We start from the raw sequence: 26,079 nt of genomic DNA, 5'->3' as shown, positions 1-26,079 counted from the left end.
TCAGCTCGTTTAACTTGATAAATGAGTTCAAGTGAGCTATTATTGAGTTGAGCACCGAGCAGCTTAGCTTACTTGCAGCCCTAGTGAAGACTGAAATAAATGGTGGAGAAATTCGGGAAGGATGGATGAAAAGCCTCTAAATAAAAAAGTATTAGCATAAATATTAATTAGGTTATTAATCAGGAAATATTAAAAATTCTAATAATAAATTTTAATTATAAAATATTAATTAAAAAATTTAATTATTTATTTAACTAAAAGATGGTGGTACCTCCATTTATTTATTAATATACCCTTACTTTTGGCAGAGGAATACCGTGGTTACAAGATAAAACAAAAGGGAGAGTATAGAAAAACCCTCAAAAAAAAAAAAAAAACCAACACCAGCAACCAACCAAATTAGGACAACAAAACTAAACATAACTAACAAAGAAGATAAAAACATAAATACAACCAAAATCAAAACAAAATACACCAAACAAAATTCTAGAGTTGAACTAACGACGAACAGAAACGAGACCCCACCTATCTATCCGAAGAATACTTTTCAGATAACGTAGTAGAAGGTGTTGTTCTTCGTATATTACATTGTTTGCCATTTCTCCTTCTTTAGCAAGAAAATCAGCTGCACTATTGCCTTTCCTATATTGATGCATCACCATGACATTCACTCCTTTTAGCTCCACCATGAGCTCCTCCCAAAATTCCCAAAGATACCACAAAGTACATCTACCTTTCCAAAACCAATCAACTACAATTCGCGAGTCACTTTCAATAATTACATTAAAATAATGCAATCGTTTGCACAAACGAATTCCTTCCCTGATTGCTTTTAATTCCACACTATTATTCATATCATTGCCAAAATAACTTGAAAAAGCTGCTTTTACCATGTCATGGCTATCCCGAATAATTCCTCCACCTCCTGAAGTACCCGGATTGCCCCTACAACTCCCATCACAATTAAGTTTTATCCACCCTACTAGAGGTTTAACCCACGAAATAATTTTTTCAGGCTTGTCGCAAACTCCCCGATGCTTAATTTGAAACTCATTCAAAATCTTAATGTTCAACTTCTTCAATTTTTGAAAAGAAATGGTGCTCTCAACAATAAAACTAACCCAGAATCGAACATTTCTCCACATCTGATCTACACTTTGATAAACTCCTTCCATTCTCGCTTTACATCTTCGATTCCAGAGGCGCCACGTAATCAAACACGGAATCATACCGACTAAAATACCTTTAATAGACAATTTTTGAGCATAGTGGAACGAATTTGCCATTTTTTTTTTTTCAGGAAAGGGATCGTTGGAAAGGAATCCCCAACGCCACACTAGCCCAACGCCAAACCTCTGAAGCCACCTCACCTAAAGAAATAATATGATCAATGTTTTCCTGACTTCTCTGAACGCAACAATCACAAGCTGAAGACATCGATATTCCTTTGGCCTGAATTCTAACATCTACAACCAATCATCTAAACCAGATTCTCCATAAACACATTGAGATTCTTCTAGGCAATAAAGAATGTCAAAACCAGTTATTCCACACAAAATTATCACTTCTGCTCCTCACTGCCTTCCAAGCCGTTTTTGTAGAGAAATTACTTTTAGGAGCAGGCTTCCAGACAAAAATATCTTGCCCACTTTTAACCGCTGGCACCTGGTGCAAAATTTCCCTTGTTTTATCGGAACTAGCCAATTCCAGTACTAAATCAGAGTTCCAATTATTATTTAGCTAGTAATCCTTAATACACAAATTCTTGTTCAAAATATCCTCAGTGCTCATAGACAACGGGCTTGATGACAGCCACTTGTCGAACCAAAAAGAAGATTTCCCACCACTCACCAAAATTTTAACATTATCCATAACTTCTGGAATGGTGACCATAATTAATTGCACAATATTTAAAATGTTCATTTAAATTTTTAATTAAAATATTAATTAATTTTTAATTTTTATATTAATAAGAAACACTAATTCAAAATTTTATTTAATTCATTAGTTAGACCATATTAAAATTTAATTTTTTAATTAGTACTTATTTTAGAATTTTAATGTTAATTAACATAAATACTAATTAATATTTTAATCATAAAATATTTAATTTTTAAGTAAAAATATAAATTGGAAAGTATTAATTAAATTTTAATTAATTTGTTAATTAGACAACATTTAAAATTTTAGTTGCAATGCTCATTAATTTTTTAATTCGAGAATATTATAATTTTCAATAAAAATGTTTATTCACATAATTATTAATTATTTTTTATTATAAAATGTTAACTTTGTTGTATTTCCAAGAAGGGGGTGAATTGGAATTTTAAAATTTATCTCCTAGGTTAAACGAGATAGTCATATAACACAACCTAGGGTATTTCTAATCATTCACCAATTGCACAAATAATGATATGCGAAAATAAAGTCATGCCCAACATTCACAATATAACATATACATGTGGTAAATATAAAGTGCGAAAATATAAATAAACACATGATATGTTATTGGGGTTCGACCAATACTGCATACGTCCCCGCCTTTAGCTCACAAGGCTGAGGATTCCACTAATGCTCACTTAATGGGTGGAGCGGCACCGATTACAACTAGGTCAATTCAAGAGGCTGACCTCAACCAACTACCTTTCTAGGATGACGCACCTAACTTTCCTAACCGAGTCTAATCCAGTCTGAAATTTCACAAGACTAGTCTCCCTCTTCAAGCCCACACCCGGAATACAATTAATATAAAATTTTCGTACAAATAAACGCTTCTTATACAAGCAGATATGTACCATTATGCACAATATAATCAATGCACCTCAATGATGTAAGAACTATAAGTTCAGTGTTCTACATGTGCAATCAACATTCAGAATAATGACTTTATCTCATCAAGCACAAGAGTGTATATCAAAGCAAGATTTGAAACACAATATTTGAATATCATAGTATCAGATCAAGGTTTCAAATATGCTAGCTACATGATTCAAACAACCTTAATAATATGTTCTTAATGTACTAAGCACAATGGATGTTTGAATGCAGACTTTGAAAATGATTTTTGCACACAAAAAATATAGGCTAAGGTAACTTACAATGATAATGTAAGAACCACAAGCCACTAAGTCTTCCCATACAAGATTTATCAAATAAAATTAATAGAACTTAAAGCTTTACTCTCAATAATAAAAACAATAAGCACACCAAATGGGAGTATGAGCTAATGAAGATTAACCACAAGCACTCTAAATATACTTACAACACTTGAAATGTAACGACCGGAAGAATAATGATATTTAAATAATAAAGAGGGAGGAAAATGGAAATAGAAATAGAAGGAGGCAGCATATTTCATCAACGAACATAGGGGATTCGTCGATGAGGGTACACGAGGACCTCGTCGACAAGGAAGCATTTTGTCGACGAGAAAATACTGAACGGCTATTTTTTGAATTCTGAATTTCGTCGATGAGATGGTATTCGTCGACGAACCTCTTTTTGGACCTCGTCGACGAAGTCCGCAGTATAAATAGTGCAAAACCTTGGATTAATATAGAAATTCAGCGCTGTTCTCTTTTCTTTCTCTCTCCTACGGTTCCTCTCCTTTCTTCGATTTTGGCCCCGTCAGATGCCGGATCGACGATTTGAGGCCACCACGATGCTCCTGGCAGAGTTCTCTTCAAGTTTACCGGGGCGAATCGTTCGTGGGATCGAGTTGAATTTCTCCCCAGGTTTAGGGTAAGGTCTTTTATTTGAAATTAGGCTTTCTAGCGGTTGTAAGAAATGAAGTAGACAGAGAAATAATGATGTTTTGTTCTGGTGAATGTGGTTTTCAGGGAGTTGAGTGAGGAATTCTGCGGGTGTAGGACAGATATTTTGTAGGGGCTTTCCAATAGTCAGGTAAAGGAAATATGCTATGCTAGGAAACCCTTTTACGATTTCAGTACGAATTATATATTTTTAGCAAATTATTATTCAGATTATATATATATATATATATATTTACAGTTTCTAGAACCTGATAATATTAATATTTATTTGTGTGGCTTGAGTTGATAATTGAACAGTACTATATTTATAGAATTTGTGAATACCAAGTTTATAGTTATTAATAGAAATACCATAATATTTGCATGTTTATAGAATGATGAATTTTTCAGTATACAATATACTGAGAAATATGCATTTTTAGTAATCCTAAAATAACATGTTAATCAGTACCATAACGCCCCGATATACAGATATTTAGATAGCAGTTCAGTTATACATAAATCAGATTTTTAGTCAATTTATTTAGAATTTTAGATAAATTCTATGGGGTTATGGTTATTTTAAAAACTACAGTAAAAACAGTATATTACAGATATCAGTTACCTATATAGTATCAGACCTTGATGGATCAGACAGCAAAGCACGCTATCGCAACTACATATATTCAGTTTAGAGTGCAACCACTTTACTCAAATAGTAAGTGGTATGAGGTCGATCATGCCCACGTCGGGACAGACTCTCCATCAGATATGGATTGAGGGGGCCGATCAGACTGTCGGAGTTTAGTTTACTTACCCTAGTTGGCCAGCCAAGATAGGTCTTACCTTCGGGCCGCACAACCTTATCATGAGGGGTTAAATCATGACATACAGCCATCTAGGGAAAGTTTCTCAAATATTATAAGTATAAGTAGATTTCCAAAAATAGTAGTAGTATTATGAAGAGTAAATTTATATAATTTTAATATATGTTCCTTATACCAGCATTTACAGTTCCAGTTATTCATGATATTATTTTTAAAACAGATTCTAAATACAGAAATATAACTTAGTAGCTACACACTAGTAATAGCATGTTTCGTCTTACTAAGCGTTGGCTCATCCCAACGTTAAATTATTTTTCAAGTGAACCAGCTAGGCGAGCAGAGTAGGCTCGTAGGTAGAGGGGCTGTTGTACTGCCCTTTTGAGAGTGAATAGTATTTTGGAGTGGCATGTTTTGTAAACCCTTGGTATCTGTAAGGGTAGTTTTCAAGAGAACAACAATGTTGGTATATTGTGCGATGATTTGACACTCTGGTATTGTATTATGTGTGGTTTTATTTTATATGATTGGATTTTCGCTGTTTAGGTTAATGATTGAATTTAAAACTAGGGAAAAAATTTTATTTTTATTAGCAGGTCGTTTCATGAAAGATCAAGGAAAATGAAGTTCTAAAGTGTTTGAGAGTAGTATAGGCTAAAAAGAGATTTTTGATTTTGAGAGAATTTTGGCTTTAATTAATTTGCTAATCCTTACTAATTATTACAAATGAACATGTATTTATAGGCAAGGAGGATTTTTTGACCATTAGGGACTGAATGGGAATAATTAGAAAAGTTTAAAACATGTTTACAAAAATTAACCCCATTTACCTCTTTAAAATAATCAATAAAAATGTTTTAACTTGAGAAGTTCGGATGCTCGGTCTGAGGTTCGGGTGCCCGAATAGACTTAATCACAAAAACATTATTTAATGGTTCGGGTGCCCGAATTGAGGGCTGATTGGCTAAACTAAAGTCAGTAGCATTTGTTCATAGGTTCGAGTGCCCGGTTCCAAGTTTGGTTAACCGAACCAACCAATTCGGTCGCCCGAGCCCATTTTGAACGTGATCGTTCGGGTGCCCAAGTAGTTGAAAAAGAACCTGACATAGGTTCGGGTGCCCGAGGGAGATACACTCAATATAGGTTTGGGTGCCCGAAACATGAAGTCAACATGTTGACTTGTTTGGTCGCCCGAATTGTTTTACACGACTTGGGTTTAGTTGCCCGAACCATTTCAACCTTTTCAATTTAAGGTCCATTTTATCCAAATTTAATTCCCCTGATATGAAGAGTGATGTTGGGGACTTTCTTAAGTGATTGTGCAAGACCTAGGGTCTTTTCTAAGGCCGTTTTGAGATAGTCCCAAAAATTCGGCGTCGGCCGACCGAAGGGTGCTCCCTAAGGTCTTGAACTTGTAGATCCTACATGCATGATATGCACTAAATATTACAGACCTTTTTCTTATTTACTATTACAGACCTGAATTGAATGATAATATAAATTATAACATCAACTAATCTTTAGGGTCTTCAGGTTTCAAGCTATTGTGTGCCACATGCCATCAATATGATCCAGTTAGTATGATCTTGCACACAAACTTGGTAACCATTAAATATTAGAATATTTGTCATTATCAAAACTGGGAATGACCCATGGAGTCAACATAAAATATTAAATTCATAATTATATATAATATTTTGATTGCATGTTGAAATATAAAAAATATTATTTTTTTGACAATAATATAGATTCAAATAACAGTTTTAATAAAATTGTATACCCAAACACCACTTACTTTATAAATACGCATAATCAATACTTATTTTTAGATACAATCAAACAAATATATGACTTTAACCCCTTTTCAATTTAGTATGTATACTCATTACTTTTCCAATTTAATTTTTTTTAGAAGAATATTTTTTCATAAATGGTCCAAAACAATCTTATGAGTGGTGCACTAATATAGAATTTGTATTAGACTCTAATGTGTTAATTCCCCATCCCCTCCCCCCACCCCCCGCCAAAAAAAAACAATTGGGAGTGTACAATATATAAAATTTTTATTCTATAGCAGCTTTAGAAAGTGAAAGTTTATCCTCCTTTACTTTTGTTATTAGTAAATATACAATTGATGCTTGCATGCTAATGCCCCATTTGGGCTTTTTAGAAGGTTCTTTTAAAAAACTGTGTGTATTTGGTAAAAAAATTGTAAGGTGCCTAAAAGTATTTAAAATGACTAAAATTGATATGTATTTTAAAAAAATATATAATAAATACATTAATAATTTTGTAATATTTAAAAAAATTTAACGGTAAAAATGAAATTGAATAATTTATTGAACAAAGCTGGCTTTAGCTTTTAAAAGTTTCAAATCTATAACTTTTAAAGAGCTATATACACATCCCATGCAAAAAGCAAGACTTTATATATATATTTTTCAAAGTAAGTTTTTATTTTTGTTTTAATTGAAGGAAAGATGAGGAAAGGAGTGGTAGTCCCATATTTGAAAAAGGATGGAAACCTTTTGTTGCCTTATATATTTAGAAATTTCCTAGAGTATGAAATTTGAGGCTTCAAGTTTGATTTTTTTTTTTTTTGAATTTGGACAAATATAATTTCATATTAGGGTTTTGTCTAAATTCATACAAATTAAAATCCAAATCTCGAAATCTATGCTCCCAAATATTATCATACACGTTTGTCTTTACATGCAAAAATAACCAAAGGTGATTGCAATCCTTTGAGTGCCATTTCATGCATGATTAACTCAATACCAATTTCGATTTTGTCCTAGATAATTGACTTAATGGTTTTTTGGGTCGTCTTGGCAAAGCTAATAGCTTGATCTAAGTGATGAATCCAGAAGGTGCAATCAAGTGTCACAAACTAGGGCAATATAGAGCTTACAAAATAAAATGCCAATATTGGATCGTACAAAAACTTAAATCTACCCAACAAATACACAAAAAGTACAAATTCTTCCAACTAGAATATACCACGCAAATAAAAAATAGTCCTATTTGGAAAATTATCAATCTCTTGAGACACTTGTATCCCGAGAGGTTCTCTACCACACATAGGTGTAGGGGTCCACATCTATGTATGGTGTAGTCTGTGAAATAAAAAACCCTAAAAATTCTTCTTGTCCTTTCATCTTAAAACCTTGATTCCCCTTCTTTATGTTGTAGTGAAAAATCCCCATATCACTCGTCAATTCCATTCATAAGTCAATCTTAGAAGATACTTTTTTTTTCTAACCAATCCATAATTATTGAGCTCATTTATATCTTAAGAATTTAATATACACAAAGTTGGTGCCAATTATTTGTTTATTGCAAAAGAAAAGACATAATCCAAATCAGGCTTGGAAAATGGGTTTGGTCTATTAATAATTCTTTGATTTTAAGGATACAATCTTCAGTGATGCAATAAGATTACAAGTCTCACTTACGAGGTTGAAACTCTCCAGTTCAATTTCCAGACTGAACCGAACCAGTCTCACTTATGGGGTTGAGACTCTCCAGTTCAATTTTTGAGTTAAACCAAACCTGTCTCACTTATGGGGTTGAGACTCTCTAGTTCAATTTCGAGCTAAACCCAATCGATACAATAAAAAATATTTTTGTACATGATAAAATGCTTCTAAATATAAGTAGAGATGTACAACGTTTAAGCTCTAAATACATGCACTCTAATATGATATGAAATATGCTCAGTAGAGTAAGAGTGCTATCAAATAATTTTGTACAAATAAAATGTATATAAAAAATGAGTATTATTGCTCTCCTATAAATATTTTTGCAAATAAAGAATATTTGGAGAATCTAAGAATTTAAGCCCAAGAAAATATTTGTGTTGTAAATAATTTTCTCCAAAAAATATTTATCAAAGAAAAAACGGGGAGAAAATCTAAGCAATACTCTCAAAAATATTTTTCAAAGATTAAGTGCCTAATGAAAGTATGTGCAAATAAAATGCCCTAACTAAAATACTCTTCTCAATAATAATTTTGAAATAAATGCATGAAAGAGAGTTGGAGAGATTTGTATAAAAGATTTTGCCCCAAAAGAATGATTTTATCAATAAAAGGTTTAGAGAGAATTCAGAGTTAATCAATGTCGCTAATTTGGAGTTATGAAGGGGTATTTATAGATTTTTCGAAAATTATGACCGTTGGGGACATGTTCGGTATTTTGAAAAAGTTTAATTAAAAATTAATGACATTTTAGAACTTTAAAAAATTCCAACCTGAGAGGTTTCGATCAACTGTATTTTAAGTTCAGTTGACCCAATTGCCAAGTTCAGTCGACTAAGACACTTTTGAAATAAAGATATAGTCGACCAAATTAAGAGCGATTTCCGAACCCTTCGAGGTTTAGTCGATTATATTTAAGTTCGGCCGACCCAATCAAAAATGAACTAGAGATTTGGTTGGTTGAACGGTTGGTGTCAGACACGAGTCAGTTCGGTCGACTGAGGAAGATATATTCAAAAATCGTTTGGTCGGCTGAAACCTGGTCAAACTATTGACCCCTGAAAGGTTCGGTTGACTGAGCTGAATATAACTAGCTATGTTCGGTCGATCGAAACCCTTTCAAATTTAATTTTAGGTCCATATTTTTGTTAGAATTTACCCCTAATACATATGGTATGATTTGTAAGACAGAGGGAATTTGTGCAAGTGATTGTGTAGGGACCTAAGGTTGATCTAAACTCATTAAGTTATCCCCAAAAATCCAACGTTGGTCGACCGAAGGTGATCCCTAAGGTCAAACTATGGTCAATCTGAGAATTTAGACATATCATGCAAGATGTATGCATTATTACAAACCAAATAATAAAAAATTAAATGCAATACAAATTAAACTTAAATGTTGTCTTCTTCTTTTTCATTGCTCTTCTCTCCATGGAATGCGCCAGTTGAAGTCAGTTTTTACATTCATACAGACCAATGTTTGAAACATAGAAATTGTATACACATAAAGAATCATATCATGCATCAGCAGTTATTTATATAAATAGGTAGAAAATGTTAAAACCATGGAGCAATCAAAGGATCATCTAATTCAACTTTGATATGATTCACAGTTAATTAATGGATGAATCTCTAAGCATCCCTAGTGGAGTCACCAAGCTTTCGCAACATTCTAGAGGGTCCCGAATGGCAATGGGTGAGAGATATTTTCATTAATTAAGGTTCAATGCAACCAACCTATTATTTACCTAAGTGTGGTTAGTTCACCTAATTACTACTTGTTGTTTGGTTTAAAGACAAACCCTAAGGCTAAGGAACCAATAGTCTTGGTCTACTTTTACCAAAATTGGGTTCGAAAGTATAGTTATGCAAGGGGAAGGGATTAACACCCTCTATACACCCATTCTATGAATGATACCTAATTAACTTTGGATTATCCTAAATTGAATTTGATGATCCTTAATTGATTCCTAAACATTCAAATAGACATTGAAATTTTAAAAGAGAATGCAAAACCAGGTGCGATTTAGGAATGTCTAATAAGACCTCCAAAGAAAAGGGTCTTACTAGATAAACTCCCTTCATAATTGATATTGCGAGATACGAAATACCACTTTACCCTTTGTTTTGTCATCGGGTCACACACAAGTACACACATGCAAACTATAATGCATATAAATATTAAAGATGCCAAATGACCATGCAAATGCAAAAAACTTAAGCAAAAATAATCCCTAATTTTTGGAATTTTTTTTTATAATTTTCTATAATTTTTCAATATTTTTCTGTAATTTTTAAATATTTTAAGGAATTTCCTAAAATTTTATTTATTAGAGACAATTTTTTGGACCTTAGAGTCAAAAAAGGCTTAGAGAAATTTTTTCCTATTTTTTCTTTATTTTTTGTGATTTTTCTGCAATTTTTCTCAACTTTTTTTTAAAAAATATTTAATGAATTAAAATTATTTTTAAATAAAGAAAAGGGGGAGAACGGTTGAAGTGGTTAAACTAGGTCAAATCGAATTAAACGATTTGACTAGGTCAATGGGATGGACTTAGGTCAAACTAGGTCGCCTCGATTTAGGGAGAGAGTGTGGCCAGGGCTCAACCACGTGTCACCCAATCAAAGGTGACACATAGTAGCTCGGGAGTGGCTTGATTATATATATATATATATGTAAATAACAAAGGATGACACATGTTAAGCTGATGTCATGATGACGTCACCACGATGTGACACCATGACACTGGTTGGATTAAAAAGGCACAGATATCTAACGTGACAACGATCCAACCGCCCATAGAAAATGCAACACAGACGACTGAGATTGCACCACGTTGCTAGGTGACGTCACCCAGTAAGCGCGGTCCAAAATGTGCCACATGTCATCCTTCGATAGGTGACACATGGCCCACTATGACTAATATTTTTAAAATTAAAAACTAAAAAAAAAATTAGTCTTGTATTTTCTTTTCTTTTCTCTCTCTCTCGAATATTCTTCCAAATTCTCTTGAATCTATTTCTCTCTACCCTTCTGCTTCTCTCACTCCTCTCTCTCTCTCTCTCACACACACACACCCCTTAGCCTCTCTTCTCTTAGTCTCTCTCTTCCCTTCTCTCAACTTCCATGACCACCGTGAGCCACCACCCCCCTTTAGCGACTTCTGCCATCTATGACGAATATGGTAATCCCTCCCTCCTTCCCTCTCTCTCTCTCTCTCCGATCCTTCACACTCTCTTTTTTCCTTGTTCTTTCTCTTTCTATTTCTTTCTTCCTTCTCTTAACTCATTCTTTTGTTCTCTTTCATTCTCTTTTTTCTCAATGTCACATCTCGCCCACCACTCTTCTCTCTACCTCTATCTCCTTCTCTCAATCTCACATCTTACTCACCTACCCCCTTTGCTCTCTTTTGTTTTCTTTCTCCCTAATTCTCTCTTTAACCCCTTCTCTCTCTGTAGGTTAAATCCTAAAAGAAAAATGGTAGAGAGCCTCAAGCTTTGTGCTAACTACCATCAAATCCGTACCTAGATTATTGCACAGGTCAGAAACCCCCTTTCTCTTCTCTTTTTTCTTTTTCATCATGTTCTCTTTCTTTGTTTTCTTGAATTTTCCTAGAGTTTTCTCACATTTTCTTGTGAGGCAAATAGAGGGAGGGTGATTTGGTTGACTTGGGTGTTGAGCCAGGTTACATTAGGTTAGGTTATGTTGGAGTTTGGGTTTGGTTAGGTTAGGGTTAGTGGTATGGATAGTTTGGGTTAGGTTGGGCTAGGTTTAGTAGGGGTGGTCTAGGCTTCGGCCTAGGTTTGGTCAGGCCCAAGCGGGCCTCTTACATTTTGGGGTTAATGGTTTTGGGCCTTAGGTAGGTTAGGGTTGAGCCCAATTAGGCATAGGGTTGGTCTAGGCTTTAGGCTATAATAGGTTAGGCTAGCTTTTGGGTCTATGGTTTGGGCTAGGTTAGGTTGGGTTAGGTCTAGGTTTGAGTGAGGGTTGACTTGGGTCTAGGTTGACCAAGGTATGGGTTGACTCGAGTCTGGATCCTTTGACTTGGGTACTTGGGTCCTATAGACCTAGGTATTTGGGTTGGGTTTGATTATAGTCCGAGTCCATTAACCTGGGTATTCAAGTTTGTTTGACCCAACTATTCAAATTATTCAAGGGTATTCGAGTTAGCTTGACTAGAATTTTCTTTAGGCCTTTTAGGTCTGCCTGGGAATTAGCAAGGGGTTTTGGTGGTTTTTGGCTTCTGATTTTAAGGTATTGAGAGCTCTGAGTAGGGGGATTTTGGAGAGGTTTTGAAGCAAGTTTGAGGGTTTACCGATATACGAACCACGGTAGTACTCAAAACCATTTGAGAATCAAACTCCAAACTCAGAATTTCAAACAACTCCTTACAAAACACAACAAACTTATTTTTCTACTCATTCGTGCCGTGAACTAAAACAATCCATGAACTAAAACAATCCTTCAATCAAACATAATGATTCATTTATCATGAAATAGGAAAAGAGAATAGTGTATCTACCTCCCGAATCCTTTCTCCCTTCCTATTTTCACTTTCTCAAATTGAGCTCTTTTCAGTGGCCTTTTGAACCAACTCTCTTCTTCTAGTCCACCTACTACTGAACTTCCTCCTCTTGTTTCCTTCTTCAAACTTTGCTTTTCTTCAAACTTCCTGCCTTCGGCATCCCCCTCCTTGCGGTTAAGGTAACGACTTCGGGCATGGCTAGCTCCTATAGTGTGACGGGCGGTGTGTACAAGGCTCGGGAATGAATTCACCGCCGTATGGCTGACCGGCGATTACTAGCGATTCCGGCTTCATGCAGGCGAGTTGCAGCTGGCAATCCAAACTGAGGACGGGTTTTTGGAGTTAGCTCACCCTCCCGGGATCGCGATCCTTTGTCCCGGCCATTGTAGCACGTGTGTCGCCCAGGGCATAAGGGGCATGATGACTTGACGTCATCCTCACCTTCCTCTCTTTCTTTTTGACTCTATTGGGGTTTCCAGCTTTCAACCTCCATCACTTTCTTTGTGAACCTTTTTATTTACAAACAAGCAAAATAGGAGGGAAGGGTCCAGATTAGCCCCTATTTTCTTGAGGAGTGGTAGGGACTAAAAAGGGATAGCATACTTTGGCGAGTCTCCTGAATTTAACGACTATAAGGGAGGGTTTGGTGGGAAATATTAATGTCTACTTGCAAAGGAACCACGTAAAGGAGCAGGCTAGGATAAGCTACCCCATATCTTTTTTAATTATCTATTTATTTATATATATTAATCAGCCTCTCCCTAGTTTGTGTTTTTAGCTCCACCTAGGCCCACTATAGGCCTCTAACCTCAAAACAAGCCCAATTAGGCTTAACACTAGCACAAGTCCACAGTGGGTGTCAAGTTATAGAACAATCCCAAATTGGGTCTTAATGACTCATAGGCCCATAGTGGGCCTCGGTTACAAAACCAAGACCAAAATTGGGCTTCTTGCTAGGCTACTGCTATCAATAGCTAAATTTTCTTGTGTGTGCAAGTGCATAGACTTTGGAAGGCTGGCCCATTGAGTGAGCTCCAAGGATGGCTAAAGCTGCTTCTTTTTTGTTTTCAGTACTATTCATCATTTTTTACTGTATTTTTACAAATGAAAAATGACTTATTATAAAATTTCCTAATGCATGAATACTTGAACCCGAACAGTGAGAATAAGCGAATTGAAACAAGAAATCGTGCCTAAGTAAAGACCTTAGATGACACCAAAATTAAATCAAAAAAGAAGAAATAAAATTAACAAAATCCCAACGGTTTGCAATATAAAGGCCAGATAAGATAGGGTGGTGATCAGACACGGATTAGAAAAGGGATGAAAGAAAGAGGTAAATTATAGGAAAAGAAAAGTTTGTAAGAGATAAGTAGATAAAAGTGGCATTGGGCCATTAGCACTGAGTTAGTTGTATTATGTGTAAATTTGGTTGAAAGGGTCCTTTTGAAAATAGATCAAATACATATCTATAGCCCCTTTCTCCAAGTCAAACTTGGAGTTACAAAAAATCTCCAAAATATGCCCTTAGATGACACCAATCTTTAATGCGCCAACTTTCTAACGAGTGCTATTTGCATATGTGGTGTTACAAAAGATCCTCAAATCCACCTAATCATCAAGGCTTGTTCATCAATTAATTTTTTCCTCTTTCCTTCTAGATTGGTTGAGATTTATTTCCAATGCCCCTACAGTCAACTCTTTAGGCAATTAGGTGGTAAGTGATACATCTTTGTGCATGCTTTAGGTGAAAGATGTCGTGCTCATCTTGGTTTCTTGCTTTTCTTGATTTATGTGTTACATCCACCCATGACACACCTTTTACCAATGAGAAGAGGTGAATCTAAATTCACTGATGACAATCACCTAGCTATTTATGGCATTCAACATTATAATTATCTCACTTGAGTTGTGGCCTTACCTTTGGCTTCTAGCCTAGGGTGTATTTCATTGGTAAGGCGATATTCACCTAGGCAAATGAGGTGCATTCTTCACTTTTCTTGCCTAGTTGCCAACTGGGAGTTGCCAACTGGGGCATGGTCTCTTACAGCTCCTCAAGCTTGGCAATTTTGATTTTGTTTCACCTAGGCAACTACGTTCATGCCTCACCTAGACATATTACTTAGATCTTATGGTTGTGGTTCTACCATGTGTTCCTATCACCTTTCTAATCCCTCGGATCAAAGTGGCATGTCATGCGTCATTTGTGGTGTACTCATAGGTCGCACCCTTTGAAATTTTTAGGGTTTAAATATTTGAAGTTTTTTTCCTTGTAGTACTATAACCCTTTTTCTTTGTCTCTTTCATAGCTTTAGCCTTTCTAGGTTTTCATGTCTATTCTTTAGAGTTGTGAGCATCCCAATTCGCCTCCCTAAAGGGTGACACATGACAGGTTAATAAGGATCCAACTTTATCTCCCCTATGAAAATTGATTCACTCTTTCCTATGAAATGTTAGGCGATCCCTTCCATGGCACTAAAGGCTAAGGGTGTTGTGATAAGGAGAGGATAGTGAGTGTCCCTTCTATAAAACAAATCACTGTTATTGGATGCAGGATAAGGGCTCCATGGATGCATTATTTAACTCTATCCTCCATATATAAGAAGGGGAGGATGTTATGTTTTCATCGACTACACCTCTAAAGACAACATTGGCACAGGTAGTCCAAGGGTTATCCTCATCATTCCCCCAAGAGGATTGCTATTGGTTGATGAAACAAAAGTGGAATCCCTTCTCAGTGAGATTCACAAGATTGAGATGATGTCTACCAAATTCCCAATTATCCATAGATGGGTCACTAAGTTATTTTTTCCCCTCTATTTGGCTCCTAAGGAGCATAAAACCTATATAGAGGTCTTTACTCGCAATGTTAGCTATTCTAGTAATGACATATCTATTTAGTCTAGTTTGAGATTGTTTTAACACCAGTATTTTCAATTATGAAACTAACAATCTAAAGAGACTCCAGAAGTGGCAAGGTTGGAAAGTGAGTTTAAGATTTATTTATTTATTTATTTTTTATTTTTTTGTGACAAGATAAACTCTATTTCCTTGACATTAACCCAATTTCAATACTACAAAGGATATAAAGGCAATTTTAGAGATTAAGGATCGCCTTCAGGCTTTATGACCTAAGATTTTCAGAAGGCAAAGGTGAAAATGGATGATCAAGAGGACTCAATTTGCTAGTTATGTGACTCATCTACCCTTGCCTATATGTTAAGAGAACTAGAATATGTTCTTTATTTTTCTTTTTAACCTAAGATATAAGAATTTTGTCACTAAGTCTTATGAATTGGGGGACTTTTTTTGTAACCTTAAAGCAAAATAAAATATTTGATTGGGTTACATATGTTTTATATTCTCATTTTATTTATTAGGTAGTCATCCAATTGTTAGGGCGATACTTGTCTTAAGTTGTTTTCACTCAACCTAGAATATTTTCTAACTAGTCATATTGCCTGAAATTGTTTATTTTGAATGGCATGCACAAAGTTTGCACAACCAATGCCCCCACAACAATCCATCTAGTTGTATTTAATATTTATAAATGAGCAGTCATAACACTTATTATTATTGGCCTAATGCATGAACTTACCCTCACTCTCTTCCTAGGTTGACCAATTTTCTAATTAGTCATTTTAATATAGAAAATGCCCCCAAAGCATGTTGGACTTAAAGCATATTTTGACTAATCATGGATGGAGGATAGAAATCCATCACTCCATACTAGATTCAGGACAAGCCCAAGGATGGCTCTCACTTGACTCAATATTTTCACTAATAAATTTTCCTATGTCTAGATCATATTTAATCATTGAGGTCTTAACACAGGGACTCAAGCTTATACAATCATCTTATTTAATATCCTTATAATATTTAAGATAATATTCATTCATAAGATCACTTAATCATTTATCATTAGTGAGCTTTGAGTCCTAGTTGAAAGAAGTTCTTAACCAAGTCAAAATATTCTTCCTCCTTAGTATAGTCAGCCACTAAAGGGTCCTCACAATCTTTGTTGATGTTGGGCTCGACCTCTTCATCTTCTTCTATATAATCATTTAGTATAGTATTCTCATAATCCTTGTAGTGACTATGTCTATAGAAAGGTTCCACTGCCCACCATGGATTGGTTGATGCTAGCCCCTAACATCTACTTGACAAAGAGCTTATCGAAAAAACCCTTCATGGTAACTATAAGAAATTGTAAGTTCATGCCTATAGAATGACTATAGGTGAGCTATAGCGGAAGCTTTCATGGGTGTTGCTGTTTGAATCTTGAATTACTTAACATGTTCTATCATATATTCTTCATCCAAGATCTCATATCACTCTTTAAATCACCCAATATCATCTTCATTGCAATTATGACCTTATGTGAGGTGTGAGTAGCTACACGAAGATTTTATTTTAGCAATTAGTTGTTGAATCATTGCCAAGTCATCATTGGTGAGTCTAACTAGCATTGGCAATATTGTATCTTTATTAATCTGTCAAAAACCTTTGGTAACTGACAATATAATAATCGCGCCAATCTATTGTTTCAAATAAATGGCTCCTAGATTGGGAATTAGGATTTTTATTCGATGTGGATGTGGGATAAGATCACTATGCCAACCTTTATCAGATCATCTGGGTTGCATACCTTATTCTGGAAGGGATACCCTAATTAAATAAGGATATTAGGAGAAGGGAGATGAAGCAAATCGTAGAAAATTATAGAATGGAGGAAGAGAAAAAGGGAGGTGATTAAACATCGATTAAAAGAGGGAGGAAAAAGAAATAAGGAAATATATTAAGAGGAAAAAAGAAATGTGTGTGTGTGTGTGTGTGTGTGTGTGTGAGAGAGAGAGAGAGAGAGAGAGAGAGAGAGAGAGAGAGAGAGAGAGAGAGATAAAATGGCATTGGGCTGTTAGTATTAGCTAGTGGTATTATGTGTAAATTTGATTTAAAAAGGATCTTCTAAAAAATAAATCAAATGCAAATTTATACGCCCTTTCTCAAAGCCAAATTTGGAGTTACAAAGATCCCAAAAATATTTTCTTAGGTGACTCTAATCTTTAATGTTCTAGTATGTTGACCGAGATTCTATTTGTATACATGAGATCCACATAAGTAATGGCTCTTCTTCGTCGGTTGACTTTTGTTTCTTTCCTTCTCCATGGGGTGAGATTTACTTACACTATTTTTGCAGTCAACTCTATAGGCAATTTGGTGGTAGGCAATACATCTCAATGCAATCTTGATGTGAAAGATATCTTATTCATATTAATTTCTCACTTGCCCAGAATTGTGTATTACATTCAACAAATAATGCACCTTCTACCAATGGACATAAGCAAACCTAGATTCATTAACAACAATCACCCAACTAAGTATGTCATTCAACATCTTATTTACCTTGATCAAGTTATCACCCTGCCTTTTGTTGTTGATCTGGGATGTATTTCATCAGTAAGGCAATATTCTCCTGGGCAAATAAGGTGTATTCCACACTCTTTTCGTCTAGCTACTGATTAGGGCATGGTCACTCATATCCCCTAGAGCTTAGTGATTTTGATTCGCCTCATTTGAGCAGCTGCCTTCATGCCTAGCCTAAGCGACCTACTATTAAATCTTATAGACCTAATTCTACCATGTGTCCCTCTCATCGACCAAATCCCTTGGATTGAAGCAACATGCCACACACTGTTTTTGGTGTGCTCATAGGTCACGTCTTTGGCAACTTTAGAGGGTTTAAATCATTAGGAATTTTGCTTCACTATGTTATTCAAATCCTTTTTCTTCCTTTCTTTCATTATTCCAACCTCTCCAGGTTGTCATGTTTATTCTTTTATGCTATAGGTAATCCCTAAAATTACCTCCTCAGAGTGTGACACTTGATAGGTTATGGAGCATCTGATTTCCTCTTCCTTGCAAGAGAACTATTTCCTACGAAATAGTTGGTAACCCTTTTGTAGAACGAAGGGTTGAGGGTGTCACCCGTGAAAGTGTACAAGCATCCTTTCTGTGGAATAAACTGTTATTATTGGTTGTAGGCTAAGGGCTTTATTCATCAGACTCTTATTTTTCCTCTATTCGGATCCTATGGAGCATAAAGCCTATGTGGAGATCCTTGTTAGGGATTCTAGTTGTTCTATTGAGGATGCTTCTATTCAATCTATTATAGAACTTCTATAAAGCTAGTAGTTTCAATTATTGCGACCAGTCATATAGAGAGATTCAGGAAGTGGCAAGATTGAAAAGTTAGCTTAAAGCCACTCGTGAGAAGGTGAACTCTACGTCCTTGACCTTAACTTAATGTTTGGATGTTTCAAAAGACATGAAGGCAAAACATTCAAAGATTGAGAAACGCCTCTAGACTTTGCGACCTAAGATTTTTAAGGCAAAGGTGAAAATGGTTGCTCATAAGGATATAGCTCGTTGGTTACGTGACTCGTCTACCTTTGCCTATATGCTAAGAGAACTAGAAAATCCTTTTTTTATTATTATTTAATCTAGGATGCAAGAATTTTGTTACTAAGTCACAAACACTAGTCGAGTTACTTTGTAACCTTGGTAGATAAAATTATTTGGTTGGGTTACATGTGTTCGGTAGTGTCATTTGGTTGGTTGGGGTAGTCAACTAATTGTTAGGTTGATACGTGTCTCAAGTCATCTTCTCCCTAATTGGAATATCACCTACTTGGACATATCACCTCAAATTGTTTATTTTGGGTGACCCTATTTCAATTCCTCTTACGATTGCCTCACCTTTGGTGACTTCCCCTGTAGTTCCTATATGTTTGTGCAATAAGTGGCTTGCCTCATCGATTGTCTTTGACCTCACCTAAGTGACATCCAATTTTAATTCTTTGGGTGAATATTTTGACTAAGCAATTATCACCATACGCCAAATAGGTGCACAAAGATTGTACAAACAAAAACATAAGTTCACAAAAATTTGAAGCAACAAGCATAATTAAATATAGGAAAGGAAGAGAGAGAGAGAGAGAGAGAGAGAGAGAGAGAGAGAGAGAGAGAGAGAGAGAGAGAGAGAGAGAGAGAGAGAAACGTATTGAAATATGTATAAATGCATTGAAAGGTGAAGTAGAGAAATAATAACTAATGAAAAAAATAATTAACATAATTATCGATAATTAATAAAAAATGAAATTATAAGGATATGCTTAAATCCATTAGAATTCATAGTTATTCTCTCATGTATAAACTTAGAAATATAAAGAGATGTATAGAAATATATAAACACAATGAAATATCGATTTAATGACTAGAAAAAGAAATACCAACAGATAAAATAAATTTTCTAAATTCATAGAAAATACAATTGGCACCCAAAAATCCCAAACAATTGATAAGTATCTAAACATATTTATAAAAACAATAATTAACAAGGCAAATAAATAAATTAGACTAGGACGACACATGAAAATCCAACTGGGGAAGAAAAAAATTTGCTCTTGGCTATATGGTTCATCCAAAGAAGAGATCAAGCTTCAAAAAATAGTTAATGGTCTTATCAATACACAAATGTATAACTCCCCAAAAATTGCAATTGCACTTATATTAAGTATTCTAGGAATTGGGTTCAAACTTTCATTTCTCTTCAATGGACTCCTGACATATAATATATGGAGTGCAGGAGAGGGGTTCGTACGATAAATTCCTACCTCTTTGTCTTTGAGATATTTAGATTTTTCAAAACTCCATAACGATGCAGAAGAGAAATGCTATCCCCACTCAAACCAAGAAGTAATTTATTCATGCAAACTATAAAAAAGGAATGTTAAAAGATGATATTAAGAGCACACAAGACTGTTTAGTATGATCAATTACCACCTCTGCTTCCCTTATTATATAGGGTTGATTTAGATTAATAATTTTATTTGGAAAAACCATTTTTAAAAATCATTTTTTACATCAAATACCATTTAAAATGAATTTTTTCTAATATGATTAAAAAAATTGAAGAATTAATTTTAATGTGTAAAATCAAAATTTTCATTAATTTGCTATAAATTTATTTTCTTTATCACTTTGCTTTACAACCAAACATATAAAAAGATAATAATTAATTCATATTTTTCTTCCCTAAAAAAAAAAACAAAAATTGTTATGCTACAAATTACTCTTCCTTCCAAACAAAGCAAATTGTGAATTCAAGGTAGTGAAAGCGGAATTGGAGAGTTTTTAAAGGATACACTCGCAGCACTGGTATTCAATCATAACACATGAATTGAAAATACACGCAAATCTTCTGCTGTGCGCTTCATGATCACTAGTTATATGAAGAAAATTGCAACAAATACAATAGTAAGTCCATGAGAGGAAATTTCTATGACTCAGGAATTATTTATCCTTGTTTGCTCACTTTTCCATCAAACAAATGGTCAAATAGTAATGGGAAGTTCTCATTACACGCACATTTCATGAAACAGCTATAATTCATGCAAGTTATGTAGCAAAAAGCACAGCTCTCGTCCAGCATCTTAACTGATCTTTCCCGATAATCTGTCAAGATGTCTGTTTTTGAAATCAACTCCATATTTTTGATTTAAAACGCCATTCGGAAACGCGATTTGACTTCAGCTCTTTTAGATACAACCACTTTCCTTGCCATCTTTGATATTAAATAGGCAAACATCAAGCTCAGAATGTTTCCGCCAAGCTTCAAATCCACTGCCTTTACAAAGTGGTAACGGGTGCATCTGAGTGTGCTCCCCATTCTGTCCACGATCCATCATACACAGAAACTTCAGACTGCCCGAGTCGATGGAGACCCTGAAAATACAGAAAAGAAATTTCACATCCCAAAGTGTACCATTGTTGAATTATTTCCCTGCACAAAACAAGCTTGAAGGTGCTCAAAAGATAACAAAAGTCTGTCAATACTCATCAACTGGCTTCTCTGATTTACTTTATTTTGTTTTATCGTATTATATTTTATGGGTGCAAATTGAAGGGTAGAGATGATGATTCTAGAGTAACAAGCACGGAGTAAATGCAACAACACTAAAAAAAGAGAGAAAAGAAGAGGTCACCAATGCGAGAATACAAGCAGTTACTCCAGTGCCACATGAAGTTACAACAGGGCTGTCCAAAGAGATGCCTGCAGTCAAGGTTTAAGGTAGGTTGTCAAGTTCTATAGGTTAAGGAACCCAATGGCATAACATCAATGATTTTCTACACCAAAATAAAAATAACAAAAGAAGTCATAATACAATTGTCAAACATAAATGCAACCTGCCTCAACACAACTTTAGAATAACCAGTCTATATAACTTGCAATTTTTCATGTTTTCATCCCACCAACCATTTTAGACTCTGTAGAAAATCCTCCTAGAGCATTTTTCAGTAAGAAACGTAATGATTGATACCAGTAAGTGAAACAATATTTTACCAGAAATTGCTACATAATCCCTTGCGTAGCCAGACTTCCTTTTTGGTCTAGTAAAAATATATATATATTAAAGAATAAAGGTAACATTGCCAGAATTGCTACATAAACCCTTGTGTAGCGATTTCCTTTTTAGTCTACTAATATATATATTAAAGAATAAAGGTCACCATGCACATTGGTAAGTTGTAAGCAGGCTTTTAATTCAATTGTGGTTCAATATATCCACCATTTTTGCATTAAACCCTCGTAAAATAAAATTTGCACACTCATGCTATGCTCATGCTAGATAGCTTGAAACCTGTACCATGGCACGGAGCATCAATGTAATGCAGTCCCCTAACACTTCTCAAGATATAAGTGTTTAGGAGAGGTAAGTGACACTAGGCACATGACAATATATATGATTTAAGATTGAAATATATATATATAAATATAAATATATATATATATATATATATATATATATATATATATATATTCTGCCAGTATCATTGACCTTCATTACTGATTCCAACAAGGGTGCAGAAATCTAATTTAAAATCACGAGACAAATTGGAAGTTGATAAATGCATCTCAAAGAGGGCATCTCATCACCACCCATTGTTCACCCCCTACAGCCATTTTTTGTTGGTCTTGGGGGTGTCAGATATTTATGTATTAGAAAATAAATACAATTATGTATGTAGTAAAATTATTAGCATGTAAGTGAATTGCTGCATGCATGTGTCCAGATGCTAAGTAGTTTTCATGCCTGATAATATCTATCAGGGTGCAAAACTACTGTTTGTAACAAAATTAAAATAAAAATCATTTTCCAGCTAACTTGCATTAGATGTCAAGAGATATTCCTCTAATTAGACTTGATTAGCCATAAAGGACCATCGTCTTTTACAAGTCTGAGAGATGACCTGAAAAGAATCATGCAAAAGTGCTACAAATTAGGAACATACTCTGATCAGCCCTTCCAAAACCCACTTGGAAGGATCACAGCCAAGCAAAGACCTGCAGCTATTTAAAGAGTACTTAAAGGGGATTAAAAGGAAGTACTCAAAAGAAGTCAAACCAATTTCAGTTGGAAAAAAGTGGCTCTAGACTCAAAATTGATGTAATATCTAGATGATACAAGAAATGCATTTAGGATCCACGAAAAAGGGGATGAAACTTCCTTGCCTTCTTGATCAAATCTTTTCTTAAGCTCGTCCACTGGTAAGAGAGTCTGTGAAGCATCCAGCATCTGTAAAAAAACATCAATTATTGTAGCAATAGAACAGGTTTTTGATACAACAATTCTTCAGTTAAAATTTTGGGAGAGATTATATATCAAAAACTGGGGAGAAAGGAAAAAATATCATAAAGAAAAGCACATTTTCCAGCAGTTTGGAATCTATTACTGTAAGTCACAAATTATTTTTCAGAAACTGTGGTAACAATCCACTGTCAGTAGCACCCAAACAATCAAGATGACTACATCAAGAAATTGAGAACCAATGGCAAAAGTATCAAACACTGTTCCACAATCATCTTCCAAACATGCACCCATCAATCATTAGATAGCTTTAACAGTTGATAGAATTCCATTTAGTTCTCAACAGTTAATATGATCTGGCTAAGTTCTCTATCTGTCAGCCAAAACATCATCTATTTCAGACAATCAGGGCCTCCTTTCATGCTTATCTGATCAAACAAGTGATGTGATTCAGGAATACTATCGATTTTTCAGTGTGCTCTGAAGCGTCAAAATCCATCAACTGTAGCCCCCAAAAAAAAATTAAAAAAAAAAAAAAAAAAAAAGTGAAATCTTGATGCACAAATCCTAATAGGTAGAAAAGTATAAATTACAACAAATTTCAACAATATTAACCATATCCTTAGTTCACGAAATACATGAATAACTCCACTTGGCTTCAAATAAGATAAGACACTGAAAAACTCAACTTCTCACCTGAGGAAAAGGAATGCACTTGCTGCCTGGCACATGACCACTTCTTATACCCTTTCGAGGCTCCGGTGCAGCCCCATCAAACCTGCAACAAGAAGATATATCAATGAAAATACAGAGTAAGCTTCTTCACAAACAAGGACTAACATCCTTTCATGGACAATAGCCCTGACATATGAGACAGAAACCTCAAGTCATCAATTGGACTTACAGACCACCCTTGTTATAGCCCAAAAGACCAAAATAGTAGAAAAACTCCAAGTAACCATAACCATCTGAAAGCTGGGGAATTGTACAATTCAGGTCCTATACAAATAAGTCTGATTGGCTGTTTCAATTATCTAAGAAATGTTAATTATCGCCAATTAAATAGATGCAGTCAAGTTTATGATGCAAGATAGCCCTAAGAACTTCAAGATCTACAATTTCCTGCAAGGGAAGGTGCTGAGCTGTTTGCGCAAGGAAGGATAATGCTTCTAGGAGAAAAAAATTACAGAAGAAAGAAGAAAAAAAGAAGAGAATGAGGAGAAAGAGGAAGGGAGCAAGGCACATAAATAAAGCCAATATGTATATATACACACAAGTACTGCTGATAATAGAGTCACCTAATACATTTTTTAAATTTTTATGGAAAAAAAGAAAATTTAAGAAAAGAACGAACATACAAAGAGAAGAAGAAATCCTAACAATTGTTTCATAAGTGAGAGGAGGGCAATTAAGATGATCTGGGCACTTGGGACATAGGCAAAATAATGCACCTGTAACGAAATAGATGGCTGTTGTTAGTGGAAGTAGGAAGGGGAGGGGTATATAACTTGGACTAAGTAAAATTCAACAGCACTACAAGTTTTTCAGAGGGTATTGGCCTCGATTGTGTGAAAGGATGAAAGAAGATTCTTGTAGCCAACCCTGCCTGGTGGGGCTTCAGGCTTGGTGGTGGTTGTTGTAACAGCAGTTTCATCAGTGTTAGAGACCATAATGGCTGTTACAGCTTCATTATGGGCCATAACAGCATTGTCAGACAAGAACTACAAATCCCCTTTGAGCAGCAATCTTGCATTCCTCTTGCAATTTTTCAGTTCTCCATGTTCTCACAGCCTTGGCAAGAAGGTGCTCGTTTTTCACCAACATCATGAGAAGAAATTTCAGCCTTAGATCCTATGGAGTTCTTATACCTCGACTTGGGTTATGAATTAACTCCTAAACTTGATCCTCTGATCAGCATCAAAGAAGATAAATTAAGGGGATCCATGCAGGCAGCCAGCCTCTCTTATGTAAGAATTCTTTTTGTTCTGGTGTTAATGTTCGGTTTTCTCTGGTTACAGCTTGAAGCACAACTTGATCTACAATACTATTGCAGAATCTATTTCAGAACAATTAATTTAAAATTTTTGTTAATTATTTTAATAGTTGGGCCAGCCATAGCATCCTCATCTCTTCTAGTCTAGAGCAAAACTTTAACCATATGACTCTACACACATAGAACAGGTAAGAGTATTAATATTCATGCATGGAATTACTCCCAGACGGAAAGTTAGAGAAACTTGCTCAAGAGTTCACTGATGTCATTGTTCTTAGTTTTTCATCTGCTATCATAATAGAAGAAGACAATCGCAATGAATTAAAATATAAAATTTTAAGCAAGTCAACAGCAATGTGATTTAGGGATTTCATTGTTGCTGATACTGTTCGATTTACATCTTTTTATGGTCAAATGTCTAGGCTGATAAAAGTAGAAAGTTACATGCTCATACAATCTAGTAATTTATTGCAGATCTTAGGGGTCAATTTTTTTTATTTTTTTCCTAACAAAATTTCCTATAATGCTTGTGCTAGATTTTTTTATTTTTCTGACAATCTTCATGTACAAAGAAAAAGGGATGGGATCTCTAAGGAACCAAGAAGAACCCCAATTTTTTTTCTCCCAGCTCCTTTGATAAGCAAAACTATGCTTTGACTCAATTCAGGTTTGGTAGTTTTGCATGCAAAATACTACCATATGTTTCTATCAATTTACTGGCTAATCAGTAAATACTTTGTTCCAGCAATGTATAATTTGAGCTTGTTACGAGGGACAGCCCAAATGTTGTGTTTGCACTCACCCAGTGCTTTGGTCTTTGTTGAACTTGATTCTATCTAATGGCATGCTCTAATTT

At 34.9% G+C, this 26,079-nt stretch overlaps 1 protein-coding gene across 1 annotated transcript in view; it reads right to left on the bottom strand.

Annotated features, from left to right (window-relative positions):
• Nucleotides 1-20,820: 20,820 nt before the first annotated feature.
• Nucleotides 20,821-26,079, bottom strand: part of LOC131150597 (thiosulfate/3-mercaptopyruvate sulfurtransferase 1, mitochondrial) — a 52,553-nt gene continuing 47,294 nt past the window's right edge. Inside the window, exons 9-12 of the mRNA XM_058101419.1 lie at nucleotides 23,927-24,008; nucleotides 23,155-23,218; nucleotides 21,626-21,693; nucleotides 20,821-21,365 (exon numbers count right to left, since the gene is read on the bottom strand). Coding sequence (XP_057957402.1) covers nucleotides 21,270-21,365; nucleotides 21,626-21,693; nucleotides 23,155-23,218; nucleotides 23,927-24,008 — 310 coding nt within the window. The 3' untranslated portion in view covers nucleotides 20,821-21,269. The remainder of the gene's footprint in view (nucleotides 21,366-21,625; nucleotides 21,694-23,154; nucleotides 23,219-23,926; nucleotides 24,009-26,079) is intronic.

The sequence above is a fragment of the Malania oleifera genome, chromosome 3 (genome assembly GCF_029873635.1).
Source record: "Malania oleifera isolate guangnan ecotype guangnan chromosome 3, ASM2987363v1, whole genome shotgun sequence".
NCBI classification, from domain to species: Eukaryota; Viridiplantae; Streptophyta; class Magnoliopsida; order Santalales; family Ximeniaceae; genus Malania; species Malania oleifera.
The sequence above is the reverse complement of the archived record's forward strand: the minus strand, read 5'-3'. Positions and strand labels throughout refer to the sequence as shown.